The 11,778-nt window shown below is 40.9% G+C and overlaps 1 protein-coding gene across 22 annotated transcripts; it reads left to right on the plus strand.

Moving 5' to 3' along the window:
- The first annotated feature begins 5,199 nt into the window (after window positions 1-5,199).
- LOC147462964 (uncharacterized) lies at window positions 5,200-11,433 on the plus strand. 22 transcript variants are annotated; one of them, XM_086486427.1, is made up of 7 exons: window positions 5,210-5,300; window positions 7,102-7,228; window positions 9,367-9,439; window positions 9,551-9,662; window positions 10,699-10,762; window positions 10,861-10,899; window positions 11,018-11,433. In XM_086486427.1, exons 2-6 carry the CDS (start codon window positions 7,211-7,213, stop codon window positions 10,882-10,884), a joined length of 291 nt encoding a protein of 96 aa, XP_086342553.1. In that variant the 5' UTR covers window positions 5,210-5,300; window positions 7,102-7,210; the 3' UTR covers window positions 10,885-10,899; window positions 11,018-11,433. The 22 variants fall into 22 exon arrangements, 5 of the variants coding, with proteins under 5 accessions (XP_086342545.1, XP_086342553.1, XP_086342562.1 ...); XM_086486436.1 differs by having other exon boundaries at window positions 10,702-10,762; XR_015184797.1 differs by lacking the exon at window positions 10,861-10,899 and having other exon boundaries at window positions 10,699-10,860.
- Window positions 11,434-11,778: the final 345 nt, after the last annotated feature.

Raw genomic sequence — 11,778 nt, forward strand, 5'->3', positions numbered from 1 at the left:
AGAGAGTCTATATATATGCTCTACAAATAGCCGTGCTAATTCCAATGTCTTAACCGTAGTCTTAGTGGGAATGAATCGACCCATATTTGTGAGACGGTCTACAATTACCCAAATGGTATCATGGTCATGATTTGTAGTAGGTAGTCCTAATACAAAATCCATAGAGATACTCTCCCACTTACCTTGTGGAATCTCTAAAGGATGTAAAAGGCCACCTACCTTGAGGCGCTCTGCCTTATTAACTTGGCACTGTTGTGGCAATTTAGTACGTACTCTTGAACATCATGATGTAAGCTTGGCCATAAAATTGCCGTCGAACTAAGGCATACGTCTTACGGATACCTGGATGACCAGCACTTGGACTATCGTGACACTCAAATAAGATTTGGCGCCTAGTCTCTGAGTCCTTTGGCACACATACTCTACCTTTGTGGAGTAAGTAGCCATCATCAATGGAAAAATTCTTCCATCGCTTAAGCTCTTCTTGAGTAGGGGTGGAGCTCTGTGTGTTGGAGTTTCTATCTGCACGTGTAGAGACATGTTGATCTGGCTGTTCAGAGACATGCGAGTGTGAGGGATCCCTTTTTAAAACTACACTCCACACTTTAGCATATGAGTGATCTTGTGCACACTTGCCACATAATGACTCCAAAAATCCACTCTTTAGTTCCGTGAAAGCAAGTGACTTAATATGAGGCATCCGACTTAGTGCATCCGCTACTACATTATATCGCCCCTTGCGATATCGTAGCTTACAATCATAATCTTGAAGGATTTCTGTCCATCTAGCTTTACGGCCCTTCAAGTCTGTTTGAGTAGTAAACCATTTGATACTCTCATGGTCAAAAACTACTTCAAACTCGGCACCATATAAATAGTGTCGCCACTTTCGTAAAGCGTGAATTATGGCATAGAGCTCTCTCTCATAGACAAAATAATTCTGTTGAGCTCTATCTAGCTTTTTACTTTCAAGGCTATAGGTCTTCCCTCATGGAGAAGTACCGCACCAATGGCTTTATCACTAGCATCAGTCTCTACCACAAACGGCTTAAGTGGGTCCTAGCTACCTTGAGCTGTTCGAAACTGCGTTTTTGGGCTTCTTCCCAAGAAAAGGTCTTACCTTTTTCTTTAAGTTGATCCGTCATAGGCACAATGATTTTGGCATAGTCACGGATATAGTGTCGATAAAATCCATCCATGCCTAAAAATATTTGAAGCTCCTCAACTGTGTTGGGATGTGGCCATCGAAGAATGGTAGTGACCTTGTCAGTGTCCATCTTGATGCCAGAATAAGAGATCACATGACCGAGGTAATGTATCTCTGTTTTAAAGAAATCGCACTTTCTTTGCTTAGCATACAGCAATGAGTTCGTAGCTGTTCAAACACTAATCGTAACTGTTCTATGTGTTCATCTTCACATGACCGAGGTAATGTATCTCTGTTTTAAAGAAATCGCACTTCCTTTGCTTAGCATACAGCAAATGAGTTCGTAGCTGTTCAAACACTAATCGTAACTGTTCTATGTGTTCATCTTCACTCTTACTGTAAATGAGAATATCATCAAGGAAACCACAATAAATTTTCCAAGATAGGGACATAAAATACTATCCATGAGTGTCATAAAATGTAACTGGAGCATTGGTTAGACCAAAAGGCATAACCAAAAATTCAAAATGCCCGAACCGTGTTCTAAAGGTAGTTTTGGAGATATCTTGCAGTAGGATACGTACCTGGTGGTATCCTGAACGAAGATCTATCTTTGTATAGTATCTTGCCCCATGGAGTTGATCAAATAACTCATCCACTCGAGGTAGAGGATACTCATTCTTGATGGTTATCGCATTTAATCCGCGATAATCTACGCACATGCGCATAGTACCATCTTTCTTTTTTACCAATAGAATTGGTGATGCCCAAGGCGAAGTGCTAGGTCTAATGGAACCACGAGAGAGGTAGTCAGCCAACTAACTCTCAACCTCCTTGGCTTCTTTAGCACTCATACGATAAGGTGGTTTACTCACCGGTTTAGTGCCTGGCAAGATATCTATGCCATGCTGCACATCACGTGTAGGGGGTAAACCTGGTGGTAAATCACTTGAGAACACATCACTATACTCCGTGAGTAAGTTAGTCAGCTTTTGCCGTGCAAAAGGAGAAAGTAAACTAGAGTTATGCTGGGATGGAGAATCTTGTAATTCCTGTAATGTTTGTTTTACAACAGTTGCACGTTGCTCTATAGAATTAAAATTGATATCACTTTGCTCGTTAGATTTGTTAACACTTTGTTTATCAGTAGAATTCATTGCACTTTGCATACCATTACTAGAATTCATCGCACTTTGCTCTTGAGAATTCACAAGACTTGGAGACAAGCAGTAACACAAAAAGACTTCATCTATTAAATTTTCTTTCTGCAAAATAGAAAGCTCGGCTGTACATATAAGAGGTGCAGATGGTATATTTTTCTCACCAAGCAAAAGAACATGTTTACCATTGGCCATAAAGGATAAGGAGTTGTGTTCATAACTAGTGTGCAATGTGTTTCCTAAACCATGCAGCCATTCCCGTCCTAAAACTACATCAGCACGGTCCATGTTCATAACTTGGAAGTCAAGGGTCATCGTATGATCTTCAACAATAAGCTCAACCCCTTGAATTACCGTGTCCCATACTTCTTTATCATTCCTAGACATCTGCTCCACCACATACTTGTGAGAGCAGGGAGTCTGTGTAAGCTTCAATTTCTTGACTAGCTTATAGTTCAAGAAGTTATGAGTTGCACCATCATCCACTAAAATACGAACACGTTGTCCGTTAATAGTGCCATGCATGCGAATCAAATCATGGGGACCAAAGGTGGGCTGCCACATTGAAGCATGCACACAACACTTGTGCTTTTCTTCCATATGAAGAACCTCTACAACACAATATTTAGGAGATGAATCTAATGTGAGGCGTTGCACCATGTGCATGGCCTTTTCTTTGCCTTGCAAAAGAGGATAATCTTTCTTGTTATGTTGGTCCGAAAGACATCTAAAACACAAATTGTGTTTCTTTGCGCGCTCAAAATCAACAGTGCTGAGAGACCCACGCAGAGTATCTCGTGATTGCTTAGGCTTCTTAGCTTCTTGTGGGCGTGGAGAGGTAGATTGTCTCTTATTCCTCTTGGAACGTATGGGAGATCTACATCGCCATTGGCTCTTAGCCACATTGCTCTTAGCAAAAGTATTCTTAGAGTAGGGAACATTTTCTTTCCTCTCTTGGTCATCATCATATCTTTGTGCATGACTAATGGCTTCTTCCAAAGTTTTTGGATGTTGGGTCTTAACATGAAGACGATAGTCTTTGTCAAGACCCCTATTAAAATCCCGTATCTTTTGGAATTCATCTAGACCTTTTAGTTTTAATATGATTTCCCGATACTTTGAAAGGTACTGTGTGAGAGAGAGGCCAGACATGCGGCATACATCCCATGCTAACCAATTCTTATCTTCTTCATTGGAGTCCAAAAACTCTTTGGAGAAAGAAGCTTGAAATGCAGTCCAACATGGAGGACGAGCATCTATTGGAAATATCATCCACCACTTATAGGCCTTGCCTTTAAGAGATAGACTTATTTCCACAACCGTCTTTATATCCGGGGTGTGTTTCAATCTATGAATATCACTCCATTTGTGTAAGACCGTATTGACTGCATCCTTGTTGCGATCACGCTCTTCCCCGTGAAACTCAGGAATGGTGATATTCTTAAGTAATGCATTGCTACCTTCTGCATCTTCTGTAGCACTTGTCTCTTGGACTCCTTGAGTCGTGCGAGCTTGGTTCCCTTGAATCGTGCCACTTGTGGCTCCTTGAGTTGTCTGTGAATTCATAAATTTCACAAGTAACTTTGTAAGATTGGTAACATTTGCATTGAGTGCAGAGAGGTTTCTTTCAAGTGCGCTTTGGCGATGTTCCAAAGTCTTGAAAGAAGCCATATCTACAAGCCCATGATCTCCTAGATCATCATCATCATGCATATTAGCGTCAGCAGCACCCGTGGTGCCCTGATTTTGATCTACGTGCTCAAAATCAAACATGTGTGTATGTGGGATATCCTCACTGGCCATGGTAAACACACACTAATGCAAAGAGAGAAAAAGAAACGACAACTTGTACCTTGAGAAATTGAAGTCTTTGTGTTTTGTATGCTCCGCAATTTGCGTTGCATGCAAACCTCGCCTTGCGAGAAGTTGAGCGCTTCACTTGTCGTTCCTTGTAAGAACACCTTTGATGATTCTTCACAAAAACTCGTCGTTTTTGTGAAGGCTTTTCTTCACTTTGAAGCTACCTCCTTGAGGAAAAAAGAATTTTTGGAGGAAAACTTGCCTTCCTCTAAGAAGTGAAAAGGAAGGGTAAAGCTACTTCCTTGAAGTTTGAAGCTTTCCCTTTCCTTCTAGTTTTCCTTTCAACACAAGTAGACTATCTTTCCTTTGTATAACAAGGGCCAATAGCTTGATGGTAAAGTGTTGGCCTCTTACCCTCATGGGGTGGGTTTAATTCTCCTTCATACAAGGGTTAAGTGGGCCTTCCTACGCACGTAGCCAACGGAAGCCCTCGGTGCTGTCGAGTTGCCGGTCGAGTTTGCCTTGGTCGCCCGCTGTGGAGGGCGTAGATGGGACTGTCGCTGTTTCTCCACGCGCTGCTCGCACTGAAAATTGCACTTGTCTTCTTTTTTGGTACACACCCGAGACGTCGTTGTCTGCGGAACGTGGGGGAGAAGCAGGGCGTCGCGCGCACATGTAAGCCGCTTTTAGCCTCCTCCCAAAAATAGCTCTGATAACAGTGAAAGTGTGGTGGTAATGCGTGTGCCGATGGCCTTGCCCATAGGACCCATGTCCTTACACACACACACACAGACGGACGTTTAATTATCTATAAAATTTCCACATTATCAATCACCAATCAGATGTATTGTATTGGCGGAAGTTAAACCGTGTTAACGATCGTGTGCCCAGCTCAAAACCTTTCGTGCACATTTTTTGTGCATGTCCGCCACTTTTTCATGATGGGCGAGGGGTTCATCCCGGTTCCCTTCGCACTCTAACGGACACCACAACCCACCAACGCCAACTCATTTGCACACACGTCCGGGTGGACATGTGTGACAGGGACCTTATTTCACCACTTTATAAATCTCTCTCTCTCTCTCTCTCTCTCGTGGGCTAACCGGAGTGAAAGGCGCAGTGAGTAGGGCAACTTTAAACCTTCGGGTTTCAGGTTTCGCTCTTCCATTCAAGCTCCAGCTTCCTCCTGATGGGTATGTACGCGAGCTTGAGTGTGTGTTTGAGAGAGAGAGAGAGAGAGAGAGAGAGAGAGCAGATGGGTGTGTATGCGTGCGCGCGCGCGGGAGACAGAGCGGATGGGTATGTATGTGTGACAGTTTAGTGTTGGAGAGAGAGAGAGAGAGAGAGAGAGAGAGAGAGAGAGCACCATACGTGGCTCTAATGGCCTTTGATCCGTAGCTAGAGTCATGGAATGAGACAAGTATGCAAAAAGCTTTTGGAACCAAGCAAGTACATGTGCTCAAAGTTGCACATGGTGAGAATACAAGTATTGGTCAGGTTTATGGCATTGAATGCAGTTCTTATCAAGGCTTAAAGGCTCATTAGGTCCGTGAAAAGAATGTTCTATTGTGTAAAGTAGATTGATAGCTTAATTGTGCTAGTTGAGCCAGGGTATTTACAAGTTGATTGTCCTTTGATGAGTGTAAAAGTACTTTCTCTTTTAGTGATGTTGGAGCCCTCAGGGTCCAATGTTTGGAGTGTTATACATCAAATGGATATTGTCTATCTTTGTATGATATAGGGACTAAGAGTCCAATGTTTGGAGAGTTATACATCAAATGGATGCTAGTAGGAAGGCTATTGTCTATCTTTGTATGATATAGGGACTAAGAATGGCATTGGCTCCTATATTAAAGAAAAGTCTACTTGCTGATTGAGATGCATGAGTATTGTAAGCCAAAAGCTAGAGGCCAAGAGTGCATTTTGCGATATTATGTGGTGCATGTGATTGTGGGGGTTTACCTTGAGATAATTTGATATGAAATACATATAGCTTATGCTAGAAGTAGCGGATAGTGGTGCACTCTTTCATTGAAGAAATCAATGACCTCATTTTACACGTCTTTGTAAAGGGTGCTATTTTTTTTGGAATAGCATGCAAGAGCTTTGAGAGTATATCTTTGTTTTTGGTGCCATAAACTTGAGCCAATACTTGAATTCTCGCTCTACAGTGGAGGCTACAACAGGATGATTGACAATCGATAGAGAATGGATATCAAAAAGATCTTGCTCTTTTGCAAATCAACAGTTTAAGTCATGCAATGAGATCGTACAGGTTGTGGAGTTGATGAGAATTGACTGAGTGAATATCTAAAATCTTGCTTATGTATGTACATCATTGGACTTGATAACTCAACACTTTTGTATGTATGTGTCTCAGCAAAGTGGAGATCGCCATGTTTTCGTGAAATGCTCATTGGAAATCCCCTTGTTCTTGTGAGATCTGGACTTTTTTGGAGATTGTTTTCTTGAAGCTTCAAGTACATCAATGTTATTGTTGTTTTACGAGTTTCTACATTTTGTATCAGTCTTGGGAAAGGCTGCCTTGTGTAGGAGGTAGTCCTCAAATCACCATGAAAATTCCGTCAGTAGATTGATTCATTTTGTATTGCATTCTGGTGGCACTAGGACTTTTTGCTGTTCTTTTCCCTGTATCACATATGGAAGGAGATGGTTTTTCAATGTACCGTGTCTCTACTTTGATGGGGATATTTGGGAGTGGACCAGATGGTATTTTGAGTTTGTGTGGTGTGTGTGTGTGTGTGTGTGTGTGTGTGAGAGAGAGAGAGAGAGAGAGAGAGAGAGAGAGAGAGAGAGAGAGAGAGAGAGAGAGGCCATATGATGTCTTTCTTGATGCGGACAGAAGCATAATGCTCATGGTGCATACTATTTGAAGATCTGATGGCCTTTGAAGTTTTACGTCAAGTCTCTCAGAAAGGGAATCAGTGTGCAAGTGATTCTTTGAAGTTTGGTGGTGTGTTGGTTGGATTGCAGGCTTCACTATCAGAGCAGAAATGTGTAGGCTTCTGTCAATTTGAATGGCTATGATGCGTCTTGGTGTTTGAACGGGCATGGGCCTACTTTTGATTCTCTCTGTTGCTTTATGTTTGGTGCTGCTCAGGTATGTCCTGTGTTAGGACTTTATGTTGTGTTGATAATGGTGCTTGATGGTTCTACCTTTTAAAATCTATTGGCCTTGTTTGATCTTCTAATCCTGGTTGGAGTTGCTCCTCTGATGTAGACCCGGTAGATATAGTATGGGGACTTGGTGTGTTGTCTCATTTGCCTCAGAACAAACCTGGAAAAGAGCTTGCATAGGCAAGTGGTGCGATGATTTTGTATTTTTTTGGCCTACCCAAACCAGGCCTTTTAGAGATAAAGAGTCCTAAGGCAGACTTTCACTTCAGTCTTACATTTGGGTGGCTAAGATTTATTTAGTTACTTTTCACATCGCATGTGAGCCGGATTTTGGAGTTCAGAAGGGGAGGGAATGTGCACAGGTAGTCCCATTAGTCAGTCTGCTTTTCACTGTTTGCCTGCACAATTTGCAGGCAAACGGCACCTTGCACACATCATGAGGCTGAATGCACATTGGAGCAGCCAATGTGAAAGGCTGCAGGAAATGTGGAAAGCAAAACGGCGGGACTGCCGCGAATTGACTGGGCTGTCTTGGATTTCTCTTGAATCTAGGGAAGAAACGTAGCTTTTTTAAAGCTTCGGTGGGATTGGAGCAAGACTGTACAGAAAGTGGTTTTATTGTGTTTCATTGTGCCCCTTCGCGAGAGTGCCTCTTCTTGGTGGGTGAACAATCTCATTGCTCTACATGGCATTGAGAGTCGTCTGTATATGAGATCATTCATTGCAACCTCAAATTATGCATTGTCAACTTTTAGGCAGGGGATGAGGTGGTTCAGCTACATTTGCTTTATTTAGCAAGTGTGAGCTTTGCAAAGCAAAGAGGGGTTTTACCTTGTATGCTAGCTCTAATTTCCCATCTAAGGATGCATTGCATCACAATCTTGTGCTCCTCGTGAAACTAGGTGAAACCAGACGTACATGTTGCTTCATGCTTGCATCTTCGGTAGTCATTTAAGCAAGTATGATCCCATGTCCTTTGTTTGGGGTCTGGAGTGTTCTTTATTCACAGGTATTCCGTCTTAAAGCCAAAAATGTCTTGCAAGTGCTGGCCAGTTATTGCTGGTAGGTTTTCGCCAGCATGGTCTTTTGTAGCTACGGTGATCGTGTGGAGCTCAATGATGCCAACTGTTAGTATCTTGTAAGTGTGCAGCCATGCTACTTATAGGACTCATCTACTGCAATTACATGTGATGTCCATGGGGTTCATCACCTAGTAGAGCACTGGTGCATGGTGAATATATTTTGCTGACTCTCCATCTGCATAAGGTTGCACAACTCTCCACTGGAAGAGTACATGATGCTAGCATTGTGTTATTGAGTAGGCATATGCAGGATTTTGTAGACGTCATTTGATTTTCAGAAGCAATAGACATTCTTTTTTAAATGAATTTTAGTGAGGTTGATGCATGCAAGTGTTAAGCAATGATGATCATTCTTATGACCATAGAGAGTTTTGAAGTAGCTCGTTGGTTAGACAGCTATAAGAGGCCTTTTTGGAAAAATGATAGTCATGAGGGTTGTTTCAAGAATTGAGACTTTTTAAAGGTAGGAGGGAGAGTTGTTGAGTGATTAGCAATGTTAACTAGCTTAAAGGAATAAGTTCGTTGAAGATTTGGTGTTATGTTTCAAAGATCGATAAAACAGTAAAGAAGCAGGAGGCTCTAACTCTATTGAGGATTACTTACATGGGTTTGTGATAGTTATATCAAAATTCTAGTTTTTTTGGAACAGTTTTGATATCTGATGGGTGTCCAGAAATGCAATTTTATACTACTAGTACCTACTTTAAATAATTAAGTTTTATAGAATATGAAAGTTCTAAGTCAATTTTCTCTCAAATCCTTGTTTTCATCTATAATGGATGTTGAATAAGTTTTGTGAAGTTTTCCTCTAATACTCAATAGCTATGCTCAATTTCCAGAATCCGACATGAGCCACTCTAGTGGTCCAGATGTAAAATTAGTGTTACGTTGCATACTCTGTTGTGACGCAAACAATTAAAAAGCATACGTAGAAAGACTTAAACTACCAATTCGAATGTAAATTTTGAATTTCTTGATGGTCAGCTTTTTCTCTAGCCAGCCGAACTCTCAAAATCTCTAAATGCTTCTTTTTGTGCAGATTGTAGAAGAGGTGGTACTTTGTAATCATGTGATGCATTTGCCAAGCATGTATATTGGCTTCCTGTTCCCTTGTAAGCTCTCTCTCTCTCTCTCTCTCTCTCTCTCTCTCTCTCTCTCTCACACACACACACACACACACACACACACGGTGTTGTAATTGATCATTGTCGCATTGTGATCAGGGATTATAGGGCAGACATGTTTGATCATGGAGCTTGTGCCATGTGTCGGGGGGTGGGAGGCCGGGAATCCCTCCCTCTTTTATAATAGTATACTAGCTTGCGCGACCCGTCGGTACTCGCTCTTACTATGACACAAATTAAATGAATCACACATGGGTATTCATAAGTTACTGGTACACGTGTGCGCTCAAAGAGTGCAACATGGTTTTCATTCTAAATAGGAGCCACTAGTTTTGTTGCAAAAAAGAAGCTTGATAAGAGAGAAGGGATAAAACATAAGGAATCCCAACCCCAAAAAGAGATCACCATCAAACCAAACCCATTGTAGAAGGCATCATTTAAGTTGAGAGCGAAGCTTGCGATAGACACAGGTTTGCACTCGGAACACCCAAGGCCCAATGTATTGCACACTTCGTCCAAGCCGCCTTGGAGTATCATCGACAACATACATTTTCAATTCTTTGCTTCAAATCCAAAGGAAGGTAGTGCATTTATGGGTTGTGGATACCCTATCTCTCTAAGAGAGACATGACACCCTCCTGTTGTCTCGTCTATCTCTAAGTCAACATGATAGTATTCTTTGAGTCCTAAATAGCACGTGGACTTATACGGACCTACCAATAGATGGGTTGGATATTAGTGTTTTCTACAAAAAAGAAAGAATATGCTAAGAAAAATCCAAACCTATTGCAAGACATAAATAATAATAATAATCAAAAAGCCATACCTTATGACATTAAAGTCTTCTAAGGTATGGACAACATTATTTGCACTTCCAAAAAAGTTAATCTATGTTTCATACAGCACAATTAGTATGCTTTAATCATTCAAATTTAAAGCGAGGCTCATTTTTTTGTTAAGTTTCAACAAATTACCTTGAATATATTCGAATATCCTATCCATTGTGTATTTGATTGTATATTGGTTGGCCATATTTAAACAATAAATAGAAATTAGGATTAATATAAAACTTCATTTAACAAACAATTAATGACAGAGTAATGCATGGATGAAAGATAGTATGATACCTTAAACATTGTTGATCTTCAGTCTTTATTTGTAGTCAATGTTTGGGTTGCAAGCCATTGGATTTGCATTTGAATTTACTATTGATGTTTAACCACCATCTATCAAAATCTTTATGGCAGTAGAAGAACGCATGCGAGGCATGGCTACATAGAGTTGACCATGGGTAAAAACAAGTGTAGCAAGGTACGAACCTAAGAATCCAAGTGTTTGACCTTGTGCCTTGTTGATGGTCATTCCAAATATAAGTCTCACATGAAATTGTTTGCGCCTCATTTCAAAAGGTAATCCATGAGAACTTCCTATGATAAAGTCGATCCTTGGTATGAACACATTGTCTCCAACATGAGAACTTGTGATTACTTCCGTCTCAATGACCTTGTGATAAAAATGCTTACATATCAATCTCGTCTTATTACATAAACCATGTCTTGGATCCAGGTTGCGAAGGTGCATGATTGGAGCATTCTCTTTCAAGTGAAAGTAGTGTGGTGGGAAGCCACCACCAAGATCCAATGAGTTTAAAAACTCTATTGGATATAACCCACCATTACAATTTGATGTACAAAGAGGATCTGCACTCAAGTATTTTTTGTCAAGTCCTCTCATTTTATGCATAGCCAAGTCATTGATTATGGAAACATCCTTATTGCGTAGTGCAAGAATACCTCTGTCCCTAAAGAAGCTTGCATGTCTTTGGACATTTTGTAAGTCACTATATATAGTGAATTAAGCCTTGAACATCGTTATCTTTGAGTATCATACTACATGGAAATGCTATAGTATCAAGTAAATCCCCATGATATACATTCCCATTGTCAATGTCTAGTATCCATTTTGCAAAGTCACATGCTAAAGCGACATTCTATTGACCATGTACACGACAAAGTAGTGCATTATAGAGATAAGTCTTCCCAGTCCCATCGGGTCCATCAAAGAAAAAAATTGAAAACTGTCCCATTTGATGAGTCAATTGCTTGCATGATTTCGTTATAAGTAGCTCTTTGTTCACAATTCAAAGATGCTTCCATACGAATGGCTAGTGTCATTTGCTCGTTTGCATTGAACATCCTCTCTTCTGCTATCAAACCACTCCTACATTCAGATAATACAGAACGGTCTACTTCGGGCATCCCAGAGTAGTCACAAAGTCGTTTCCCATACGATTGAAGCAGAGACTCCAAGCTACATAATGCTTGATT

This window comes from Adiantum capillus-veneris, chromosome 2, assembly GCF_014529385.1.
Source record: "Adiantum capillus-veneris isolate H3 chromosome 2, ASM1452938v2, whole genome shotgun sequence".
Classification (NCBI taxonomy): Eukaryota; Viridiplantae; Streptophyta; class Polypodiopsida; order Polypodiales; family Pteridaceae; genus Adiantum; species Adiantum capillus-veneris.

Excerpts from the sequence above, each read along its gene's own strand:
- LOC147462964 (XM_086486401.1), top strand. Across the intron at positions 9,663-10,698 it reads CTAGCTTGCGCGACCCGTCG|TAGAAGAACGCATGCGAGGC; the intron begins GTACTCGCTCTT and ends TCTTTATGGCAG. Across the intron at positions 10,763-11,017 it reads GTAAAAACAAGTGTAGCAAG|GTTGCGAAGGTGCATGATTG; the intron begins GTACGAACCTAA and ends TCTTGGATCCAG.